The sequence below is a fragment of the Chelon labrosus genome (assembly GCF_963514085.1).
Source record: "Chelon labrosus genome assembly, chromosome: 18".
Classification (NCBI taxonomy): Eukaryota; Metazoa; Chordata; class Actinopteri; order Mugiliformes; family Mugilidae; genus Chelon; species Chelon labrosus.
In genome coordinates, this window is record NC_140351.1 from 1,777,746 (window position 1) to 1,803,873 (window position 26,128).

General features: G+C 42.5%; 1 protein-coding gene across 1 annotated transcript; it reads left to right on the forward strand.

The window, feature by feature from the left end:
- The first annotated feature begins 4,423 nt into the window (after positions 1-4,423).
- Positions 4,424-24,199, forward strand: lancl2 (LanC lantibiotic synthetase component C-like 2 (bacterial)). Its single transcript, XM_084565705.1, has 9 exons — positions 4,424-4,594; positions 9,163-9,280; positions 9,376-9,583; positions 10,034-10,181; positions 15,961-16,107; positions 17,658-17,840; positions 20,353-20,529; positions 20,817-20,889; positions 21,577-24,199. Exons 1-9 carry the CDS (start codon positions 4,430-4,432, stop codon positions 21,651-21,653), a joined length of 1,296 nt encoding a protein of 431 aa, XP_084421831.1. The 5' UTR covers positions 4,424-4,429; the 3' UTR covers positions 21,654-24,199.
- Positions 24,200-26,128: the final 1,929 nt, after the last annotated feature.

The window sequence follows — 26,128 nt, forward strand, 5'->3', positions numbered from 1 at the left end:
GATTAGAACATGATTACTGCTCGTCATGATTTCATCTGAGCTCTGAATCAGGAGCAGGAGCCACAGAACAAAGTAATCCAGCAGCGGTTCAGTTTGTAGCTGGACGTGATGGAGGCTGCGTGGATTCAGCAAGTGAACCGTGTTAATTGCTCAACCAGCAGATGTTGCAGAGATGCGACATGCTCTCTATAGAACACCTCCTCCTCCTCCTCCTCCTCCGTCCAGCTCCTTAGGCTAAATGCAGTATGTTAACCTATATCTCACTGTTCACTGGCGTGTAGTGAAATGCAGATGTGAGTCAGAGCTGGACACAGATAGACTCTTATAGACTGTCACTGCAGGAAGTTTTCTTTTAGCTCATTAACATGTACTAAAGTTAGCCAGAGATGTGCACATGTGTTGAAGCCAGCCTTAAAGTGTAGAAGTACCTGCATCGTGGGTAATATTGATGCAATGAGTGTGTGGACTGCAGCTTCTACTTCTGATCCTTTTGTTTTTTCCTCCTGGTTACAGAAGGTTTTATTGTCACCTGTACGTTGCTGATTTATGTCCATTTTCAACTTTTAGTACCAGAGCAGGAAGTACAAGACTTTATTATCCACTGAAGCAGAAGAACACAGCGATCGGGGGAACAGACTGACACATTTGTGTGAAATTCGTGTTTGTATTTGATCAATAAAGACGTCAAACAGCAAAAGAAACATCTTTCTTAACCACGTGAGTCAACATTCAGTTTTTACATATGAGTTTGTGAAAGTGTGGACACGTGATGCAGGTTTTCATACAGTGGTATTATTCCTCTCATCCCAACAGTCTTGTCATCTGCAGTCATAACCACGACACGATAGTTTGAGAAACACTCCTGGGCTGACGTCCATTTGGTCCACATGATGATATTTATTATCAGAGCTGTAGCAGACTAATGATTCCTCCTGCTGCAGAGTGGTGAGAGAGAGAGTGGTGTAGCAGAGGAGATGTGTTAATTGTAAACACCTGTGAGCTGAGTGAGAGGAAAAGGTAGACAACAGCAGTTAGAGCAGAAGGAGTGCAAAGAATAAAGAAGATATATATCTGCCAAGGACTGAAGAAGGAAGTACATAGGAGACCAGAGTGGGTGACTTCAGTCAGCCTTTATAATCTGGAGCCTTATATGAGAACACTGAACACACCTATAGAGCAGCAACAGTGAAATCTTCTCCATGCGGAGGCTCTGAAGTCTCCTGGTACCAGGTCTACCCTCCAGTCTGAGGATTGTCAACCTCCTGATCCTGACAGCAGCTCATCAAACCGTAAGTTCTCCATCAATGAAAAAAACAAAAGGGGTGTAGTCTGCATGTTCTCCCTGTGTCTGTATGGGTTCTCTCCAGGTTCTCCAGCTTCCTCCCACCGTCCAAAGACATGCTGGTTAGGTTCATTGGTGATTCTAAATTGGCCGTAGGTGTGAGTGTCTCTCTGTGTTAGCCCTGTGATAGACTGGAGACCTGTCCAGGGTGGACCCCCCCTCTAGACCAATGACAGCTGGGATAGACTGGAGACCTGTCCAGGGTGGACCCCCCCCTCTAGACCAAAGACAGCTGGGATAGGCTGGAGACCTGTCCAGGGTGGACCCCCCCTCTAGACCAATGACAGCTGGGATAGACTGGAGACCTGTCCAGGGTGGACCCCCCCTCTAGACCAATGACAACTGGGACAGGCTGGAGACCTTCAGAAAAAAACAAAAGGCACATAACTGATATATTTTGTCCTTCATTTCTTTTGTAGTGGGATTGTTTTTTCCTTTAGGCCTTAAATATATTTTCTCTGCTCTGAGAGTTTAAATGATAGACTTTGTTTGTCTGGCGCCCAGTTGGCCTTTGGATGGATGGATGGAATCATTACACGTTTAAAGGGTAAAAGAAAGCACAGAGACAGAAATGTGTAAAACGTGTATATATATATAAAATATACAAAGACATGAATATATAATATAGACTAGAATATATAAATGCAAAAAACCTAGATTGTGTTTTATATAAAATGTCTTAAAATTGAATCGAGTATAAACAGTAAAGAGAATGTATATGATGTAGGGCGAAGAGGACATGTGTAAATATATATTATGTGACAGGATAAAATATGGACATAACCTATATTGTGTGTCTGTCTAGATAAATATGTTATATCCAATTTTATATATATATATATGAATGAAACTAGACCAGATATGTATATATGAGACGTATAAGACATGTAAGTTGTAACATATACACATTATTAAATGTTTATGATGTGTCTGAGTCAGAAATGACCTGTGTTCAGGTTTCTTCTTCTTCTTCTTCTTCTGCTGCGTCACTAAAACTCTGTCGACCTCAGATGTCCGAGATGAGCAGCTGGGATTAAGATTTAATTTCAAGAAGAAGAAAAGAAAAAGCACACACAGACAGAATTCATTGACTTTATCTTCCTGAACCCTAGTGCAGATACGTCACTGTGGTTCAGCTTAGTCATTTTAGCTCATCCATTTCCTCTGATGGAGGTTGAGTGGCCTGACAGGAACAGAAGGAGCAGATGAGAGACTGAAGACTTCACCAGAATGATTTATGTTGGACTGGAATACTGCAATGGTACTATGGAAATACACAGAGATGGAGGAATAGTTAGGGAACTACCATTAGAGCTCTGATGTGAGTTAATGGCTGGAGCAGCACAGAGGAAATCAGGAAAGCATTTATGTAAATTCCTCAAAGATGACGCTGAAATGTGAAAGTGGTGAAAGCCAGACTCAAGTTTTGATCTTTACAGAATATATCCTGGATCTAACAGAAGCATGATGCATACTGAAGCAGTGGGAGAAAGGGACAGAAAGGGACAGAAAGGGACAGGAGGATTGATGGGAGAGGGGGAGGAGGTGGCATGCGTGGATTGGGTGGGGGTGTGGATTTGTTTGCTGTGTTGCCTAATCCGAGCAGCACAGCAGCATCCCACTCCAACACGCCATCTGTCAACATTCACATTCAGAGTCCCGGACTGGACGGTGGCGTTTAAGGGTGGGTGCTGCGGTTATAGGACGTCTCCTGCAGGCAGCCCGTGGTCTGCACAAAGCGGTACGAGGTCTGCCTTTCAATCCGGGGCGGAGGTGGAGGTGAGGAGGGAGGAGGAGGAGGAGGAGGAGGGGGGGGGGTATTTCTGATTTGCCAAGCAGCATCAGCAGCAGTTTGATGCGCTCAGAGAGAAACGGGGAGGAGGATGCAGAGCCAGAGGAGGTGATGCGGTGACACATGGCTGCTTGCACCGCCTGCACCGCCTGCACCGCCTGTTCGCTCTGACTGCGGCTCTCACTGTCCAGTCACCGGGAACCAGGAGCGGCTGCCGGACACTGGGATGCGGAGAGACGCCGCTCGGTACGAGGCTGACTGCTGCAGCAACCGACCAGGATCAACCACCGACTAACAGTCTGTGAAGAGACCGGGACCTGGTTCAGACTGCTGATCGGATATCCTGCTGAGCCTTCGACCCTGTTGGTGAGCCCGGCTCCTGCCCCACCTGACATTACCTGCAGCATTTTTAATAATTGCAGATTTACTGCAGCCTATCACAGCACTGGTGCTCAGTGCAGCAACAATTGTTCTCATTTTTTTTTCTGTATTTCACTGCTTTAAATTCACGGTTTGATCCAAACTAAAACAAAATGTGGTAGTGTTGATAATTCAGCATTTTCCCCTCGATATTAAATTTAATAAATTAATTAATTAATTTAATAAATTAGCAGCTTTCGAGGCCTGTATGGAAAGATTATAGCCTAGGCTGCAAGGTGACGTTCACTGCAAAGTTGATTATTTTTAAAAAACCCTTAAGCCTCGGTAGGATTGACAGTTTTTCAGATTATTAATAATTTAAATAAAAGTTTCAGCTAAAGTTTCTGCAAACTTTTTTTTTTTTAAGGAATATATGTTTTGTTTGGTATTAAATAGCTACAATTAATTAAACAGCACCACATATGTATACTTAAAATATTTACTAGAACCCTGACTAACAAACATACGTTTATATATTTTTTCTGCTATTTTATTTTTATTAATTTTTTTGTTATTTATTTTAATTAATTAGTAATACATAAATATCTAGGGTAATTTGCATGTTTAAATAAAATTTAAATTTTATCTAATTTTATGTTATTCTATTTAATTTTACAAAAATAAACTAATTTGCTGTTTTGTTAATTATATATACTGATGATTTCGTTTCGCTCCTCTATATCCTCTATCTGTTGAACAGTGACTGTCTAAATAATATTCTACTTTTTCCTACATATTAACACATTATACATTTATTTTATTTTATTATTTATTATTTTTATTTGTTTTATTTAACGTCTGACATTTGTTTTCTCGTTCGCTTTTTATCCTCCAGTTTGTCCGTGGGCTTATATCCCTGCTCGGCCGCCGTAGCTATGGGAGATAACATGTCCAAGAGGCTAAAGCTAATCTCGGCTACAGAGGCAGAGATGGAGGAGCGGTCTTTTCCAAACCCTTACCCGGACTGGGACCAGGGGGTCCTCACCTCCAACTCCGGAGCAGACGTAGATTATATGGAGCCCTTTGATGCCGACGGGAAGGTGAGAGGTTTGATTTTAAATTTGTTTATTATATCAACGTTTGCTCACGAGCTAATATAAACTAGAGCTAGCTTAGCTCAGAGTTAGCTTCAATAACTTGTCTCTAATGTTTTAAACTTTATTTGTAAAGACTGATATACGTGTCTCTAACATTATTAAAAAGTTATCTGGAACTTGACACTGATTTAGTTTGGTAGTAAATCATTTTAAAGCTAGATGCTAATCAGAGGTAGCTAATGTTAGTGCTAATTTATTTGTTAAGCACATTTCTAAACAACAAATGTTTAACAAAGTGCTGAATTAAGAGGAGTCAACACATGTAACATGTAATAAAAATATATAGAAAAGGTAGAAAACACAGTAAAGACAGAAACACTGAAGAGGAAGCTGTCAAAAATAAATAAAACTCAAAATACTCCAATAAAAAGAGCAGCTTTCAAACTGAACTCACTACCAAAGAGTGAGGGATTTAAAAACAGGCAGTGTCTGGGGCAGCCTCATATGGTGATAGGTAAACAACAACAACAAACACTGAAGGTTTAAAAGAAGAGAAAAGTTTCCTGGAGACAGCGTCAAGGAGAAACATCTTCCAGAGAGGGTTAGGGAGTTTATGGCAGCGTTGGATGACCAGAACATTTCTGGAGTAGAGAACACAAGGTACCAGCTACCCTCTCCACACTACCATACATAGATAGATAGATGGATAGAAATTTAACATACACAATATTTACAAGATAACCCTGTGATAGACTGGAGACCTGTCCAGGGTGTACCCCGCCTCTGGCCCGTTGACAGCTGGGATAGGCTGGAGACCTGTCCAGGGTGGACCCCCGCCTCTGGCCCGTTGACAGCTGGGATAGGCTCCAGCAGACCCTGCGACCCTTAACAGGAAGAAGTGGGCATAGAAGATGAATGAATGAATAAAATAATTGTCTGTGAAGGTTCTCAGTCATCCAGGTCATGGTATGTCCAAAATAAAGGCGGCTGGACCCAGAGTTTTTTTTTAGAGAAGACGTTTCATCCGAGCAGCTTCTTCAGTTCTAGAGGACTGGTGGGAAGTCTGAGGTTTAAATACGACCTCCTCCTGAAAAAACTTGCTGGTGAAACGTCTTCTCAACAAAACTCTACAAGTCCAGTTGCCTTTTTTAACCTTTGTTGGAATAAAATAATTGAATATTAAATGAAATTAAATGAATTCCAGTAACAATGAGTCCAGTCCAGAGAGTCGTGTGTCAGACTCAGATGAGGAGGAGTTGTACCGACTGATGTCTTGAGGCTGGAAAGATTTCCTGTTGAGACAAACAGTTATCTGAGCCTTTTGGAGAAGCTGCTCTATTATCTGGTAGAGAGGGAGGTCAGGGTTATCCATCACTGATGACAGTTTGTTCAGTGTCCTCCTCTAAACCACTTCAACAGTCTCCTGTCTGCAGCCGATGACAGAGGCGGCCTTCCTGATCGGTTTGTTCAGTCTGTTGGCGTCACTACATTAACTCTGACAGAAAGATTTATTGGACTGAATCCAGTCGACTCGAGGAGAAGACAAGGAAGACAAGGACAGATCGGATCAGGACTCGAATACTCATTATTAAAAGATCGGTATCGGATATCAAGGGTGGATAAAAAACTTGTAATGTAACGCTAGAGACTCTAGAGAACAATACGCCACGATGACGGTGCAGAAGTTATGAGAAAACCACTTGTTCAGTGTTGTTGTGTATCACCACGCTGGCCTCTAGCTATTTATTTATTTCTTGGCCTACCTAAGAGGGATGAACATACACTTCCAAAACCCAAACCTGGAAAATACAACCAAGACCTCTGTCCTCTGACTGAAATTCATTGCAGCAGAGCGATTCCATTTCTTGCAAAGACAAGAAAGGCAGAAAATCTTAGCATCAGAGAAGCTGTAACCAGCAAAGTTTCTTCAGTTTGACTCATAAATTAACTGATTATCAGAATAGTAAATCTGTAAATTGAATAATTTCCTAACTAAGAGAGTCTAACTAACAATTTTAAACCAACAGAATAATCTGTTTCCGTTTTGTTGTTTCTGCTTGATCAATGATCGTAATCTCATTAATAATAAATCGTGTCGTGCACTGGCTGCAGGCTGAGCTTTAGGCTTTTTAACGTTGTGTGTTTTTAGTAATGCGCTCATTGTCCTCTCTTTGGCTTTTTTCCTGAGCGCTCCTTTGTCGTGCTAAACAATCACATTTATTCACTTTGCCTGCTTTGTTTTCTCTTCTTCCATCGTCGATCCTCTCATCCATGGACGACTGTGACTCAGAGCAGAGAGAGGACAGACAGGCTTGGTTGTAACCCTCCGTGTTTCAGGACAGAGGACACGCTGTGGTCAGGCTCTTTGGGTTTTAGCCTCTAGTGCTGTTTGTTATTTCAGGACTGTGTTGAGGATTTTCAGACTAACGACCCACAGATTTGGAGCCGGAGGCAAAAATATGTGCAGACCAGAGTATTTGCTGTTTGTTTACTGATGATTGAGATAATAACACAATCAGGGAACGTGTTGGGTTTGGATTATCTGACAAACAACCAGAGGAAATAAGTAAATCATCAGTAAATAGTTCCTGCGAGTCTTCGTAGTGGTTTTGATTCAGAAAGTCTGCAGAGAATTAATTAACTCCATATTCACATTGAAGCCAGACCATAAAACACAGCCTGACCTTCTGATGTTGAGCTTAAAAAGGCCAAATAGGTCCTCGAGTCTTGTGGAAAATAACTTCATTAACATACTGTTTGGTTGCTGAGATGAATCCTAATGATGGGGGAGGTTGGGTCGTAACCTACTGGCTAATCTGTGATTACAGTTATTAGAGGACGCACTCTCAGGCGTTTTATAACCTCTGGAATCAGCAAAGCAGATGTAGACCTGCAGTAAAACTGGTTCACGCATGAAAATATTTTTATTTTTGTTAATCAGCTCAAACTGTTTGTAGCATTTTGGATCCAGCTGTGAAGTGTTTTAATCTGAACATCATCATCCTGTGAATCTGTCTGACTCATAGTGTGACTAACATGTAATGTAGTAAATAATACAATGATGGACGGAGTCAGTGTCATAGTTGTGGGATTGTGTCCAACTTCAGGTACGTGTGTTCACACCTGGACCTGTTTAATCTGGACTCTGGAGACCAGATCAGTGTTCACACCTGGACCTGTTTAATCTGGACTCTGGAGACCAGATCAGTGTTCACACCTGGACCTGTTTAATCTGGACTCTGGAGACCAGATCAGTGTTCACACCTGGACCTGTTTAACCTGGACTCTGGAGACCAGATCAGTGTTCACACCTGGACCTGTTTAACCTGGACTCTAGAGACCAGGTCAGTGTTCACACCTGGACCTGTTTAACCTAGACACTAGAGACCAGGTCAGTGTTCACACCTGGACCTGTTTAACCTGGACACTAGAGACCAGGTCAGTGTTCACACCTGGACCTGTTTAACCTGGACTCTAGAGACCAGGTCAGTGTTCACACCTGGACCTGTTTAACCTGGACTCTAGAGACCAGATCGGTGTTCACACCTGGACCTGTTTAACCTGGACACTAGAGACCAGATCGGTGTTCACACCTGGACCTGTTTAACCTGGACTCTAGAGACCAGATCGGTGTTCACACCTGGACCTGTTTAACCTGGACTCTAGAGACCAGATCAGTGTTCACACCTGGACCTGTTTAACCTGGACTCTAGAGACCAGATCAGTGTTCACACCTGGACCTGTTTAACCTGGACTCTAGAGACCAGACCAGTGTTCACACCTGGACCTGTTTAACCTGGACTCTAGAGACCAGATCAGTGTTCACACCTGGACCTGTTTAACCTAGACACTAGAGACCAGGTCAGTGTTCACACCTGGACCTGTTTAACCTGGACTCTAGAGACCAGATCGGTGTTCACACCTGGACCTGTTTAACCTGGACTCTAGAGACCAGATCGGTGTTCACACCTGGACCTGTTTAACCTGGACACTAGAGACCAGATCGGTGTTCACACCTGGACCTGTTTAACCTGGACTCTAGAGACCAGATCGGTGTTCACACCTGGACCTGTTTAACCTGGACACTAGAGACCAGATCGGTGTTCACACCTGGACCTGTTTAACCTGGACACTAGAGACCAGATCAGTGTTCACACCTAGACCTGTTTAACCTGGACTCTAGAGACCAGATCGGTGTTCACACCTGGACCTGTTTAACCTGGACTCTAGAGACCAGATCGGTGTTCACACCTGGACCTGTTTAACCTGGACTCTAGAGACCAGATCAGTGTTCACACCTGGACCTGTTTAACCTGGACTCTAGAGACCAGATCAGTGTTCACACCTGGACCTGTTTAACCTGGACTCTAGAGACCAGACCAGTGTTCACACCTGGACCTGTTTAACCTGGACTCTAGAGACCAGATCAGTGTTCACACCTGGACCTGTTTAACCTGGACCCTAGAGACCAGACCAGTGTTCACACCTGGACCTGTTTAACCTGGACTCTAGAGACAAGGTCAGTGTTCAGTCTGAACTACATTTTATAAACGTGTCACTTTCCTCCTCAGGTTAGCGCTGGGTTCCAGAAGAAGGTCCAGAGCAAGATCAAAGATCTCCTTCAGCAGATGGAGGAGGGCCTAAAGACCGCCGACCCCCATGATTTCTCCACTTACACCGGCTGGACAGGTCCGTCTGTAACCACCGTTAAACTGGCATCTCTTTTATCTCATCATAATCCATCTCCCTGAACATCTGCAGCTCATGTTCTCTGTCATCTGCAGGCATCGTCCTGCTGTACCTCCAGCTGCACCGTGTCTCCCATGAGGCCTCCGACCTGCAGAGGGCGCTGGACTACGTGAAGAGGGCCATGAGGGTCCTGAACGGTCGCAAAGTGACCTTTCTGTGCGGCGACGCGGGGCCTCTGGCGGTGGGCGCAGTGGTTCACCACAAACTGAATAACGCTGCTGACAGTAAGGACTGTCTGTCCAGGTGAGAGGTGGCTGCGACCGGCACTGATTCAGTTCAGTTTGAGACAGTTTCTTTTGTCCTGTTCTAATTTTGTGTATCTCTAGATGTTTGTTGTTTCATGGCTCTTGTATCACGGCCCAGTTAATCTTTAGACTCCTGTATAAATACAAAGCCGCTGTTATTCCTGTATTTCTGTTATAGCCAGCAAATCCCACGTTGAGCTCAAAACCAGCGATGTGTTCGTTTGTCTCTTAATGCTCCGACTTCACTAAGCCTCTCAGCTCCAAGCTCATTACTTCCTACCAAGACACCGAGAATAAAAAAAAGGAAATTATGTTCATCTCCTGCTTTTAAGGATCTGTAATTTTCTGAAACAGCAGGACAGGAGGAAATGTCCTTTCCTTTTTTTCTGCATCTTTAATTACATCAGTGATTCTTGTCCTAACATCCAGACCTGTGTCTCTCTGTCAGGCTTCTCCAGCTGCAGCGGTCAGTGCTGAGTCTGGACTCTGAGATGCCAGACGAGCTGCTGTACGGCCGGGCTGGCTACCTGTATGCTCTGCTCTACGTCAACAAAGAGATAGGAGCTGACACTGTGGATGAGGGCACCATTACAAAGGTAAAACCACCGATGCCACATCTAGTTTTATCCCCTCTGTTCCTCTAATTATTTCTATTTAGCAAAGTCCATGCCACCATGCTAATATTGTGCTGGTCTACCTTGTGGTGACTCATCAGAGAATGGACATGGGCCTTCTGAGGGTGTCCTGTTGTTAGTGGGGGGGTCTTTGAGGGGAGGGGCCTCTGTGGATCATCCCACAGATACTTGATTGCTATGGGGTGGGGGGGCCTGGTCTGGTCTAGGTGGGTGCTACATGTCTAAGTAACATCCACACCAATGAATGCCAGGTCCAGAAGTTTCCCAGCAGAACATTGAACTGTCACAAGATGGTTTAAATGTTATTCACTTCTCCTGTCAGTGGTCGTAATGTTGTGGCTGATCGGTGTACTCATTGACTATTGATTGTTGTAATTTTGACGACTGATCTAAACACATTTAAAGATAATTTAGTCCAAACACAGCTCATTCTTTCCAGTCTTGGTTAACTTCACTTCTAATTTTATCATTTGCGTGGGAAGTTTTTAAAATAACACGCTGTTTAACTTTCACACTTTGTTCACTGAATCTGCTTCTTTTAAATGTTTATAATCAACATGCTGATACATGCGTACCATCAGCAGGGTCATTTTTCCCTTAGCCTTCTGTTTTATAGCTTCACATGACAACAAAGGCTGCTGGGACAACAGTGGACCTTGTACCAGGACCCAAACACACACACTAAATCATAATAACAATCCCTCTACAATATACTGTATTTTGAGGATTTATTAAAGCATGCACACACCGTTGCTGCAGACGCAGCAGGACCAGCTGTCCTCTTTGGTGCAGTGCCAGACTAAAACACAGTCTTAACAGGCTCAGCGACAGAAGGGCTGAGTGAGGAGGCAGCAGGGCTGTCTTCAGAAATATTAGAGGTATTATTATGAGTAATGTTGTGATAAAATGTGAAGTCTTAAAGCTCCAGTTTCCTTCATCGCTGCACCGCTCTTCATCTCGCCATCATTTGTGTTTATACACCTGTCACCAGCGCACACAGCACCGCAACACTCTTCTGTTTACTTTACCAAACTGTGACCTTGCTCGTTACACAGGAGATGTTTTTATCTTTATTTTTCTGTTGCTCCTTCTGAAGCATCATAAGATTTCTTCTCCGTGTCAAGATTTCCACTGCTGTCTGTCTGTCTGTCTGTCTGTGTGTGTGTGTGGGATGTTACCCCATGTTTTCTCCTTGGGCTGCTTACAGAGTGTGAAGTGTCAGTTTTCCTTCTCTGACTGACGGCTTGAAGTATGGAAGCTCAGCGCTGAAAACAAACTCTGACGCCCAAGGCTGTGTTTTTGAGGAGTTTGTGTTTTCATACCAGCAGATTGTGTAGTGTTTGGGTCGCTGCCAGATGCAGCTTCATCACTTTGCGACAGCTCATTGTAAACGATGCGTGTGTTGCAGCAAATGCCAAATGTCATATTACTTTACTATAGCTCTGTCCTGCTGCGTCTAAGATTATTAAATCCTTGCTACCATCAGAACTGTGCTCACGAGGCCAGACTGCAGTACTAAGACTTGTAAGTTTTAAAATTATAGATGAACCCAGAAAGTTTAGAAAAATCATGATGCACACACAAAAAACTGCTCTGTTCTTGGTTCTGAAACAGCAGTAGAGATCCATTAGAGACAGTAGCTAATAAAATATTCTACTCCACCCCAAATAACAGAAGAGCTGCTTGAGACGCATGTGGAGACGTATTTTAATTCCAGGTGTGAGAACTCTTGCCTAAAGTTGGACACAATCCCACAGCTATGACACTGAGGCCGTCCATCCATCTGTTCTTGGTTCTGAAACGGCAGTAGATAGAGATCCATTAGTTAAAATATTCTACTGCGCCACAAATGATGTCGTAGTTTAATTTACACTGAGAGAAGCTGAGATCAGTTCTGAAGAGCTGGATGGAGACACATGTCAGATGACCATGCATTCATATACCTCAGAGTCTCTACGCCGCTGTCGTTTCTGTCAACAGTTTCTCATTATGTCTTGATGCTGCGCCGCCGCTCCACATGCATATTAAACACTTCAGCGCTTAGTGGTGGATCTGGAAGGCCGCTCATACCCAGAGGTCCCAGATTAAGTTCTCTTCAATCCTTCAGTTTGTTTGCAGAGTTTAATTCTCGCTGCAAACTTGATTAATTCCCCCGACGTTACATGTTCAAGAGAGAGACGGTTTCTTTTTGTGGCTTGTGTGTAGGGCTGAAACGATTCGTCGAGTTACTCGATTAACTCGATTACAAAAATTGCTCGAGGCAAAAACTCTGCCTCGAAGCCTCGTTAAATTCCTATGACGCGCACTATACGCGCAGGGATCTGATTGTTCCACACGGACCGTTGTTTTGGAAGCACCTATGCAAGCACACCACCAGCGCGATACATTTTGAATTTAGTTGGCGCGATGGCGGAGAGTAAAGATGCCCATAAACGGCAAAAAATGTCTAAAGTTTGGGATCATTACATTCTAAAAAAAGGAAGAGAACAAAGTGCAGTATATATACTGCAAAGTAGACCTGGCGTATCACAGCAGGACAAGCTCAATGATCCAGCATCTGAACAGAAAACATCCACATGCTGTTTCACCAAGCGTCGCTGAAACAAGGTAACGTAACCTAAACCTATACATTAATGTTCGCTGATTTTAATCGCATACTGTATGTAGCGATGTCATGATGCGGTTTGACTAGATATGATGTTTAGCTTCAGGGGCGGAGTGGCAATCGGGACGACCGGGCCGGCCGAAGGATTTACGCAGCGGGTCACAAATTGAGCGGCCGCGAGGCGAACGCGACCGGCCTGAGCTTATCAGAATCATTGACGTTACTAAATTCTCCGCGAATAGCGGCCAGATACTCCCATATACTCCCCTATTATCATAAATTGAGCGGCCGCGAGGCGAACACGACCGGCCTGAGTTTATCAGAATCATTGACGTTACTAAATTCTCTGCACCCTCATCTCTCTCACTCTTCCTCACGCACAGCACGCGTTCACAAACAAACACACAGGTTGCTAGGTTACCCCAGAAATTATGTATTATTTGTTAGTAGCCTAATGGTAAATGCTGCAGGTGTAGAAATCTACATAAAACTGATATTTACTTTGATGTCAGGGCTAGATTACAGCATGAAACTTGTTGTGCATATTAATAAATTAAATTGCTTTTTGTTTTACAGTAAGTTTGCTTAACTGTATTGTTATGTAATTGTTGGCACTGGCACTTTTAATGGGTAAATTGCAATACATGGGCTTAGTTTTGGAGCCAAATGTTGGAGTTGGAGTTCTCTGTTTTTTTGAGAAATAAAAGGCAAATGCTTGATCATTTTACAGCCACATAATTTTCGTTATGCATCATTTGTTTTGGTTGTTTAAAAACGTAAAAAAAATATCCGATTAATCGATTAATCGATCGATAAAGTGCTAGATTAATCGATTACAAAAAGAATCGATAGCTGCAGCCCTACTTGTGTGTGTGACGGAGAGAGAGAGAGAGGTGGTGGGTGGTACATGTCATGACAAAGAGACATAGTAGAAAGAGACGACAGGTGGATGTAAATTTGAAGCCCATAAGTGTACATTGTCGAGATTAGGTTTTATTGGGGTAAAAATGGAAAGGAACATTTCAGGCACAAGAATGGAAGCGTCGTGCAAATCTGTATATGCAGAGTTTATACAGAGGAACAATCATGGAAGTTGAACGTAGTGGTTTCTAAGACTTGGAAGTTTTAAAATTATAGATAAATCCAGAAAAAATCATGGGAAAATTGGAAATATTTGTGTAATAGATAAGATTTGGTTCGGGTAGGTTCGAGTGAGACTCTCCCACATTGGTCTAATAAAACTTTAACATCTTTAACATTACTACCGACATTATTATTGTTCTGTGCTGCAGCTTTTACTTTCAGTTAAACGTTCCCGTCAGAATACATGATATTATTATTCCTATTATTCATGCACCATTAGAACCTTTTAGGGAAATGCATGGTCGTGGAAATGTGTCCTAATGTTATGATAAAATGTGTCTGAGCTCTGTACGAGGAGGATGTGTAAATGCCCAGGGCTGAATGTAGAACTGCTCTGTCATGAGGGAGGCAGAGCTGCTGCAGCAGAATTGTTTTTTAGTCTTTTTTTCTGTCTTGCATGGGGACGACAAACTGCTGACTCATAACCCTGAGCTCCTGCACCACTATATATATTTATACTGTGTATAAACTATATATAATGTTGTAGTGACGGAGCCAAGCAGAAACGCATAGTATGGTTTAATTTAGAGTCTAATCTAGTCGGTAGGCAGCAGTACACAGACGATTAGATCAGTTGTATTTTCATGCTCAGACGTGAGGATTCTGTTAAAACAGTACGATCTACTAACCACATATAATATCTAGGATTAAAACCCAGGTCTTCATAATCAAAGCCTTACCTGTACCTACCTTCTATCAAACGTAAAAATGTTAATTTAATTCGAATTAATCTGGACAAAGTTCTTTGGGTCAGATTTGTCTTATTTGATATAACCGTTTGCAAGTAAATGTCTATAAATAACATTTGGATGAAGAAAATGAAAGTATACCTCAAAGAAATGGTTTAAAATTAGTAATAATACAGAAAAATAGAAAGAAGCGGCCGTAACATTTAAATATGAGCTCAGATATAAAGAAACGAATGTCCTGAGGGACAAACGTCCTCCTCAACCTGTCCATGGAGCAGGACAGAGACAGCAGCCTGTCACTGAACCAGCTCCTCTGTCTGACTATGGTGTCCTGTAGAGGGTGGTGGACATTGTTCATGATGGACCAGAGTTTGTTCATGGTCCTTCCATCTACCACTGATGTCAGGGACTCCAGCTCTGTCCCTACCACAGAGTCCTCCTTCTGGATCAGCTTGTCCAGCCGTGAGGTGTCCTTCTTCTCAGTGCTGCCTCCCCAGGACACCACAGCGTAGAAGAGGACACTGGCAACGATAGTCTGGTAGAACATGTCCAGCAGCTTCCTGCAGATATTAAACCACCTTAGCCTCCTGAGGACATAGAGACGGCTCTGATCTTTGTTGTAGACTGAGTCTATGTTAGCCCACCAGTCCAGTTTGTGATCCAGATGTAGACCCAGGTACTTCTAGGTCTGAACCACCTCTACGCATTCCCTGTTGATGGTTACAGGCTGCAGGTGGAGCCTGGACCTCCAGAGATCCACCACCACCTCCTTGGTTTTGATCAGATGGTGGTTCTCTGAGCACCATGAGATGAAGTTGTTCACCAGATTCTTGTCCTCCTGCTCCTGTCCATCCCTGATACACCCCACCATTATAGAATCATCTGAGAACATCTGCATATGACATGACTCTGGGTTGTACTCTGTTCTCAACCAACCTTAACACTGCATCTCCACTGTCCTGAGGTTGGATGGTTGATGTTCTCTGAGGTGTGCAGTACATTTCACCAGGTTATTGTTCAGGAATTCTCCACATCTCTTGATTGGGTTTGGGCATTAAGATCTTATTTTCAGTATTCCTGGCACTAGGAGTCACCATAAATTCTAAATGAACTATCAACGCTATTCAAGCAAATCAGTTTATTTAGCCAAGTCACAGTCAATTACAGTAATGCAGCCACAATTAAGATAAACACTTTATTGCACTTTAGATTTTTCTGTTTACCGGATTAAGGCGATTCTTCCACGACACAATCAGATCAGTCACTTATATTTTCCAACTCCTCGTCCTTCTCCAAACCTCAGGTGGTGACGGCCATCGTGGAATCGGGAAAGAACTTGTCGGCGGAGCAGAAGAAGACCGATCGCTGCCCGCTGCTCTACGAATGGCACAAGAAGCAGTACATCGGCGCTGCCCACGGCCTGGCTGGCATCTACTTCATGCTCATGCAGGTAGGGGCCCGGGGGGCCAGGGTCTGGGTGGGTTGGCTGGTTGATTGGGTGGTGGATCAAATGAATAAAATCAAGAAACAGAAAATAGAATAATCATAATTGGTGAAAAATGAATCTATTGTTTGTGGCTTTGTGTCAGAATGTGTTTAATTTGTACTGAAGCTTATACTCTACAGTATAATAGACTCTTTGTCCTAAAATTCTCCAGTGATTCAGCTTCATTATTTGCTAAAAGAACCATTTTGAGTATTGCACACATGCAGCAACAGAAAAGAAAAAATCTAAAGCATGCCAGCGTTTTTTTTTTTTTTTTTTTTAATGTCTGGTGTTTGAAGCTTCTTCGAGTCCTGGGCTGCGAGCCAGCGGAGGAGCCGATAACGCCTACAGCCAGACATCACATAAGTGCAGCTGGATGCTGAATTAAATCTCTTCCTTTGTGGCCTGTGAATGAGTCTGAAGCTGATCTCGGTCGGCTTGTAGTCAGAGCTGCTGCACCTTTAAAGGCTGTCGGGTGTAGTTTACGGCTAGAGACTGAGCTCAGGTGAACAGATTTAAAAGATGTTTAATTATCTCTTGACCAGACTAAAAAAGTCCAAAGCAGATTGAAAATAGTGATTTGTTGTTTAATTAATGTTTTAATCCTTTTGTGTTTGGTATTTTCAGATATGTCGTAGGTTAAGGTTCAACAGTCCAGTAGTAAAACATTAAACTAGTGAATCTTCTAACGTCTGTGTTTGGTCATTAAAATCAGTTCCCTCTGTCGTGTTTCCGTTCACTGATGTTCTCATTAATACGCTGGAAATAAATAATTAATTCTTAGCCAAACTGTGTTTAGATTGTAGAAAGCTGCTTCCGTGTTTAAAGAATATCCTTATGATATAACACCCGCTGATATAAACGTTATAACATTTGCATTGCATCCAGCTCTGATCTAAGTCTAATTGATTCTGTGTTTCAAACAAATAAATATTTTTAGTGCAAGTGTGGTGCAGTGGGAGGTGCACCTGAAATGTCTGAGTCTGTTATAGTGATGCACAATGACGTCGCCTCAACAAGTGAAGAAGTTTAGTGCAGAGAATCTTTTGAAATCTGTTAATTAGTAGAGAAACTATATCTCTAATGTTTCTAATGTGAGGTAGTTTTATGTATCCATGTCTGGAGGTATTTAAATGAGTTTAGAGACACACAACTGACAAGATGCTCTGATTATGTTCCTGTTCTTACTTTTTCTTGGCTCCTACTCTCTTCTCTTGCTCTGCTGGGCTTCCAGAGTGTGTCAGCATCTACCTGTACATGTGAGAGATGAGTCTTACATCTGACTCGTTATTCCTTCCCTGCAGCAAACTGTAAAATTCCCACTTGCTTGTCTATAAATGCTGCATTACCAACCTTGTCCCCGCACAGATATATCGTTTCAAAGATCAGGTATTCTGATAATTTATTCTGTTTTTAGGGAACATAATAGATGGTGTGTATTCCGTACAGTTATTAAAAGGAGAAACATATAAACAATATCCAGTATATATTAATCTGTCTTCATCTCTCTGCAGCCCGGAGCAAAGGTCCATCCAGACATTCTCTCGGAGCTGGTCCGTCCGAGCATCGACTACGTCCGCCACAAGAAGTTCCGCTCTGGGAACTTCCCGTCGTCGCTGAGCAACGAGAGCGACCGGCTCGTCCACTGGTGCCACGGAGCGCCGGGCGTCATCCATATGCTCATCATGGCCCACAAGGTGAGACTGGACGGCTCTTTGTGCTGCAAGGATGAGTCCAGCAGCAACAACGACAACAACAACAACAGGTCCTCGTCTTACGCAGCCGCCCGTCACAAACAACACTGGCACCTTGTGGCTCAGCTCTCCACTGCATGGACAGTGTGTTGTGTTTGACTTGTGAAGCTCTGAGCAGGTTATGAGACGAACGAACTGTCTGAAAACCTGACTGTTGATGCACACATACACACACATGCTGCAGTAATGCACTGTGGGCTAATTTCTTTCTTTTCTTGGTCCATTAGGGATCCACTTGGCAGCTAATGTGCTGCTGCCATTCTGCTGTTCTCATTGTCCTCATTAAAGCGGAGCCTCTTTGGCACCACACTGAGAACAAAGCACAATGGGACACGAACGCTTTTCACTCCCTCACTTTTAACACAACAAATCTGCAAATCGGTTGGTTAGAGGAGGAGGAGGAGCATTTCAGCAGATAGTGGTTGCAGCTGTTCTGTCTGCACAATGTGTTCCCTGTTTTTTCTTATTAATTGCATTCAAACCTTTATTGATTTACAGTAAAAAGTCTAAGAGCCTTCAGTATGTGTGATACGTGTGTTCATCTCCTTTAAAAGGTGACGCATTTCCATTTGAAGCAGCTCAGACGTGAGTAAACCAACAGAATTTTCTCTGTTGCACCGTTTTCCAGCGATTAGCTCGTCCCAGGCAGTTAACTACCAATTTTATACAAACTTTTAAACTTGTTTCCAAACAGTTAATTGGAACCACTTTTTTCCCCAACGCGTTATCTCAACTTGCAGGGTGACCATGGCAACGGCTCAGTTCATGCGCCGCTCATTTTACGGGGCATCATCAGACTTCAATTAATTATTTACCACTTATCTGTGAACCAACGCGGTCACGGAGATACAGTGCATCATCAGCAACGTTCATAACATTAGCTGCTATTTTTAAGCATGTTGTGTTGCTAACCATTTCTCCTCTGTGAGATGAGATTAGTGTCACTGTGTCAATTAGTTGGTAATAGGATCGGATGTTGCCGGCAGCCTCAGCAGCTGAAATTGTCTGCTTGCACCACACGCTGCCTCTTGGTGCCTGAAGGGACTTTAACACAGGAAAATATTCTTGGAATAAATATGGATTTGGTGTTTTTTTGTGCTTGCAGAAGAAAACAGAAGAAACTTGGGATGCAGCATCATGTACAGTGTTGCTTAAAACTATTTTTGCAAGAATTTTCTACGTTACTGCATAAAAATATTCAAGGCAAGTCCTGAAAGTAGATGTTGGCAACCCAATCAAACAAATAAAACAGAAACTTTATGCTTTGGTGTTTGTTTATTCAGGAAAATGAGCCAATATTACATATCAGTGGAGCGCAAAACTAAGAGCAGCTCAAGGATTACAAGTTCCTTCAGTCCAATCAGTGTAAAGAGACTTAGGTGTTGTCATCATTGGTGGACCAATGAATTCTGAATTCTACCAGTGAACTCTAAAAGAAAATGTCAGGACATCTGGCCATGAGCTGAATGTGAAGAGAAACTGGGTCATGCAGCAAGACAACGAGAACCAAGAACACAAGTGGTTCTACAAAAGAACGGTTAAAGAAGAACAAGATGAATGTTTAGGAACGGCCAAGTCAAAGTCCTGACCTTAATCCAATAGAAATGTTGTGGAAGGACCTGAAGCAGCAGTTGATGTGAGGAAACCCACCAACATCTCAGAACTGAAGTGGTTCTGTTCTGAGGAATGGGCTAAAATTCCTCCAAGCTGCTGTAGACCACTGATCAGCAGTTACCGGAAACATTTAGTGACAAGGAGGTCACAGCAGATACTGGTGATGTTTGGAGCCAATTTTGTGCAGAAATGAAGAAAATCCTGAGGACTGCAAATAGTTATAATACTGTAAAACTGATGTGGACTGGAGTTGTTACTCTGTTCTCTACAAGTGGCACCATTTTATTAAAAGATGTTTCTTTGTTAAAAGGTGCTAAAATGTGGGAGTTGATGGAGCAAACGGTGGAGAAGAACCTTGGGAACTATTTGTCTCTTTTCTCTTAACAGCTTTACAGAGACACAAATAACGAAGGAGACAGCTTTTCAAAGCGTTGCTTCCTCTCTGAAGCTCTCAGGTTCCTCACAGAGCCGTGGGAGGCTGGATATGATCACACCGAGTCGTGCAAACTGTCAGGTCTCACACCGTCTCTCATCGGCTCCGGTTTGTCTGATATGTCATTCGTCATTAGCTTTCGTCCTGACTGGATTAGATTTATTACCTACTAATGAGGCCTGAGCATGTGGGAACATTTAGCCTTTAATGTGGGCTCAACTCTTATCTGCTCTCTGTGGAGGGATGGCACACACCAAGCAGCCTGTCAGGAAGATGTTCTCTATCTTACACGTCTGAAATGATATCAGGATTATAGTTCTGGATGTTTCCTTTAGGTTGAAGCTCATGTTTTATACTTTTTCCCCAAGCCCTGACTATAAATGTGTTTTCATGTGTGTGTGTTTCCAGGTGTTTAAGGAGGAGAAGTATTTGAAGGAGGCTGCAGAATGTGCCGAGGTGATTTGGCAGCGGGGGCTGCTCAGAAAAGGCTACGGCATCTGCCACGGCACCGCCGGCAACGGGTACGCCTTCCTGTCCCTTTACAAGCTCACTCAGGAGAAGAAGTACCTGTACCGCGCCTGCAAGGTAAGACTGAGGGTCAGCAAAACACACCAACATACACAGTTTTAGGAGCCGTTGCAACGATGCACGACTTTTTATTTTGAGACTCAATTAGATTAAACATTAAACTTTATTGTCACTGTGCATAATACAGGTAGAAAGCCAGTGAAATATACCAATCAGCCAAAACATTATGACAGGAGAAGTGAATAACATTGACCATCTTGTGACAGTTCAATCTTCTGATTTGATGTTTATCAGTCTCTTTTTAATCCTGTGAATGTCTTGACGTCTTTATTCCTTTTCTCCAGTTCGCTGAGTGGTGTCTGGACTATGGGACCCACGGCTGTCGCATCCCAGACCGACCTTACTCTCTTTTTGAAGGTACCAAATGTTTATTTTATTATTCCACATCTTCTTAATCGATGTAATGATGGAGCTGTATAATTTGTGTTTCCAAAACCTTAAATCTGACGCCTTCTTCTTTATTTAGATGCCAGTTATCCAGCGGCCTCAGTAATTCTGTCTTTGTGGCCTTTAACTCGACTGTCAGCTCCTGTCAGTAGAAATAAAGTGGAACGTCTAATCATAGACCACATAAGACGTACAGATATAAAAAACTACTTATTTGTTCATTTAAAAATGTGTCGTAATGAAGTAAAGTGTTTTTTAGCTGCTGTATTCTTGCTCTGTCATTCTTATCATATTACAGACTCAGGTCTTTTAGCTGGAGCTCTGCTGCTCCACTGATATCAACACATCTTAATGTACAGCTTCCTGTCTCACCACAACATCCTCCACCAAGTGTCTCTGAATGAAGAGCAGCTGTTTCTATCTTTCTTCTTTTATAAAATTCCAGATATTTACTGTCTGTTCGGGTGAATACACTCTCTCTGCTGGCTAGTTGCTGGGATGATCCAGGCCTTTAAATTGATCAGATCAGGACTTAATCAGAACATCTCTTCTTATTTTCTTATAAACTCTCTGGTGCTGCGTTAGAGCAGGAAACAACGATCAAACTGGTGTAGAGTAAAACATGTAGCTGACAGTGATGGATGTCTGTCCTCTCAGGTATGGCTGGAGCCATTCATTACCTGTCAGAGATGACCAACCCTGACGCTTCCTCTTTCCCTGCCTTCGAGCTCTGACCAGCAGACTGATGATGATGATGATGATGAGGACGAAGAAGAAGAAGGCTGAAGGGGACAAATGGTATTTGGACGTCAACTTGAGTCTTTACTGGAAAACACTGGAAAAGGATGCATTTTGATTTTGGACTTTCAGATGAATCCAAGAGGTATCTGGTTTGGTTTTAGAAATGGAAAAATAAAAATGTAAAGGGACGGTTATTTTTGGACTTTGAAGACGGGAGCACCCCGTGGGGCTTGTCAGCCGTCCTCCAGTGTGTTCGGGTAAAGACATGGACCCTTTATTGACTATTTATTTCCAGCTGGAATGGACACGGGACAACACTCAGTAAACCCTCAGCCTTTAATATTGTAGCACTTAGGCCAAGATAGAGGGTACGAGTGTGTGTGATAGATGGAAAGATGATGTCTGTGTGTGTGTGTCGGTGTGTGTGTGTGTGTGTGTGACGTGAACTAAAGCTGTTTTGGTATTTCTATGCCTCTGCATGCTTCATGGCTCTTGGTGCCTCATTTTGTGTAAGTGTAGTGGATTCTTCCTCCTGTATTTAAGAGTCTTTGTCTCATAGTGGGTACGACGTACGAGCTTTCATTTCATTAACTAGAATAAACTGACCAACAGTAAAGATGCTGAGATGATTCCACGGTAGGAACAAGTTTCACTGTGGGTCCGTGTTACTTTTTGGTGTTTCAAGTTTGACTCTAAAATAAAAAAGAAAAAGGAGAAGAAGAACTTGGTTCCAGGACTTTCTGACTCAAGGTATCTGGTCATCTGGATTTATCTCTGAATCTGGAGAAGAACCAGGTTTATTTAGAGCTGAACACAATGATCCATGGACCAGAGAGACCTGGACCAGAGAGACCTGGACCAGTGGTCACCACGGAGACTACTTCCTGGACCAGAGAGGCCTGGACCAGTGGTCACCACGGAGACCACTTCCTGCTTCACTCAAGGACAAGAAATCCCATTTATCTTGTGAATCTGGTCTAATAATTTAGTGTTTTGGTTTGTCAAGTAAAAGTTTTCCCTTCTGGTTTTTTGAAAGCAAACTGAAACTTAAAAATACCCCAAAAACTACACGGACCCCTGTTCTCATGGCGATGGTTGGTTTTGTGTTGTTGGGAGACTGTACTAACCTCATGTCGTCTCTTCTCTTTATTTTTTCTTTGTCTTTAAATGTATAGTTACGATTTCTGATCTTGATTTTGTGGCGAGAACGTTTTCATGTCTAAATCCCCAAAGGTTTCTTTGCTTGGCCCCGATTTGCCCCAGTACAATGAGTCTTTGGATCAGGTTTCCATGGATCAGGACATCCAAGGCCTTCCTACCTGAAGTCCACCCGTTGGATTGACCAAGTCGCCATGAATGTTGAGGTTGTGGTCTCGAGACAAATGCCAGTAAAACGTGGTCGTGGATTGGAGAAAGGTTCTTGTAGAGCATGTAAACTGAACGGCCTTCCCTAACGTAGCGTGGTCTGTTTCTAAAAGAGGAGAGATTGTCACCAAGCTCCTATGTGATGTCCCAGAAAGGATGAGGGTTTTTATCAGGTCACAACTTTTGGTCATGGCTTTAAACCTTCCCAACTACAACATGAAGTATCATCTGAATGCACCACTAAACCCTGTTACTGTTGATATTTATTGGATAAGCCAAAGTATGAAAGTTGTGTAATAAGAGCGGTAAATTAATCAAACTATTACCCTATATACTAATGTATTAGTATCAATTATTTATTGTTTATTTGCTTTTTTCCTTTAAATCTATTTTAATAGCAGACGACTAGTTACACAAAGAACATTTATTTATTTTTAAGTCAGACTCTCTGACTCTGTGCTGCCGACATGATCAATAATTAAAAACCTGTACAGTTCATCCAGTCGTCCCGACAGCACATGAATGCACATAAAATGCCTAATTTCTCTCGCAGAGATCTCGCCATGAATGTTATTGCATGAGGATAAAGTCACATGATAAAAAAAATAAATGTGTCTCCGTCCGTCCGTCCAGACTCTCTAGTCCCAACGTGTTTGGTGATCGATTGTGGACATTAGTGAAGACATGTTAAGTGTCTGATCTCTGCTCCTCTGTGTCTCCGTTTCGTCCTCAAACAAATTGGTGTCAAAGATACAAATGTGTGTTTTATTATTTCTCATTAAACTGCCGTGCTCTTCATAACCTGCTCATATTGCTGGAAATAAAACTGAACAGTGCTTCTCCTCTACCACGCGTTCTTATGTGATGATCTGTTTTCTAGAAATAGTCAGAATTGATTGTAAGTCAGGTGAAGTTTGTGTTAACTTTATTTACATTTTGCATGTTTACTGAACAAAGCAGGAAAAACTGAAAGAGGACATTGGGCAACTCTCCAACCTGTTGCCTCAACTTTCCTTGTGACTGACCAGTGATCTCTCGTAGCAGTAAGGTAAGACATTGTTCGATTTGTTGCTTTGATTTTACTGTGTCTAAAAACGCTGAAACAAGGTCACCTGGACTTGTAGAGTTTCTTGAAGATGTTTTATCAGATGTAGCTTCTTCAGAAGAACTGAGTGTTACCAATCAGAAACTCATATGAATAGTGTCATCTAAATACCTACCTGTAGAAGAAGGAGTAGGTAGATAGGTGGTGTCATGACCTGGCTCGTACGCCATTACAAAAAATGGAGACGCAGGTTAAATATAAAGGTAAATAAATTTATTTAAATAATTATGTCTGCAACCAACCCATAAGAGCGAAATACGGTTTGTCTGGAAGTATCAGTATGTCTGTCTATGGGTGCATGATAGTGTGTGTATTGTTGGAAGGTCCGAAGATAAAGTAACTAGGCCGAAGCCAACAGAGCAAAAACACAACGATGGAGGGATCGAGGTCGAGAGGCGAGAGATCAGGGAGACTGGCCAGGTGCTCCTGGTTTCCCAAATTGAGTCCCGCCCACTAAGGTACCTGCAGAAAACAGACAAAACAAGGGGACACAGAACAGGCCCTACAGCAGCAGATGGCCTCACAGTGGTAGGTAGTGGTGGGTTGTGGGTAGGTAGGTAGGTAGGTAGGCAGTAGTAGTAGTCGACAGAACTTGTTTGCTAATTATCAAATCCTGAATGACCAAACAGCTCAGTGTCCGGTTTTATCAGAAGTGACGTTTATTTACATGTTTCACAACGTATAATGACCTTTTATGTTGAAAGCCTCAAAGTAGATGAAGAGGAGAAGAGTTTAACACTGAGAGGATAAAGAAAACAGCGTTCAGATGCTTTTCCAGTTACAGTACCTGTTGCATAGTTTGGATACCTTTCTAATATTGTGCTCTGCTCCTAATCTAAAAACCAAACCAAAAGAAGTTGGTTTCCTGTGGGAGTCCAGCAAACAGATTCAGGTCAAAAGAGTCTTTGAAGTTACCGTCCATCAGCTCTATACAGATGTGTACTACAGGTGTTCACTGTGAAACTGTCTGAGGAGCAGGACAGACCAGAGCAGAGTTAAATCTCCTCCAAAGTCAAATGACGACAACAAAACTGAACACGGACTACAAACTAGAACACGTCGATAAAGGCTCAGCAACCGTTCAAATCTTTTTGCAGCCACACATCTGGTGCCATAAGGTCGGATGTACAAAACAATGGCTCTTTAACCTTCAGCTTATGCATAATTCAGTTTTAATTTTCATCGACACTGAAGCAAAATTATGAAACCTCGGCCTTAAAATCTTGTCAATGCGTGCACACAGTTCACAAATCGCTTTTTCTTTTGTGGTTTATTTATTCATGCAAGCCGCGAAATAAATCTTAATTTACCTTTAAAAATAAATAAATAAAAGGAACCGTGTCTGTTCAGTTCTGTTAAAACCATCGTTAACAACTTAGAATAACTCAAAAGCCCCTCGGTCTACAAGGATCAGTGGGCGTCATGGAGGAACCTCCTGTGTAGGTAAATTATTCTGCTGCATCCCAAATGATGTTGAGTTTATTTACATACATAAATTAAAGTTGACTGACCAAACCTCTGTTACTACAACACTACCATTTACTGTATTTGTTCTTGGTTGTCGCTGCAAAAACGTGGAGGATAAATGAACATCGTTATATTTTAGGAGGAAAAATAATAAGAAAGTTTGTCATTCCAGTTTCATGTGAGCAACTAGTTCAAACCAAACAGCAGGCGTCCGTTTCATGCAGCTTCTTCTCCAGCACTTAAAAACTATGAAACGGTTAAACAGCGACGCCTCTGATAAATAATCTGTGTGTGAAGTGATGGTTGCCTACAGTTGCCCGTTGCTCTTTGTGCTCGGTGTGATTCGACAGCGATGACGGATGCGTTGACCTGGATCAGTGCTGCAGCTAAAACACGAGCAAAATCACTGTCGCACAGCACGACGACTTATTTAATCGATGTTGAATAATGTATAGATGTATGCTTTTGGCGAGATGTTCCTTCAACAATGCTTTTATTTATTAAACATTGACCTAAATACTTCTTCCATAA

Coding starts and splice junctions, on each gene's coding strand:
- lancl2 (XM_084565705.1), top strand. CDS start 4,430: ATGGGAGATAACATGTCCAAGAGGCTAAAGCTAATCTCGGCTACAGAG. Junction 4,595..9,162: donor CCTTTGATGCCGACGGGAAG/GTGAGAGGTTTG, acceptor TTTCCTCCTCAG/GTTAGCGCTGGGTTCCAGAA. Junction 16,108..17,657: donor TCTACTTCATGCTCATGCAG/GTAGGGGCCCGG, acceptor ATCTCTCTGCAG/CCCGGAGCAAAGGTCCATCC.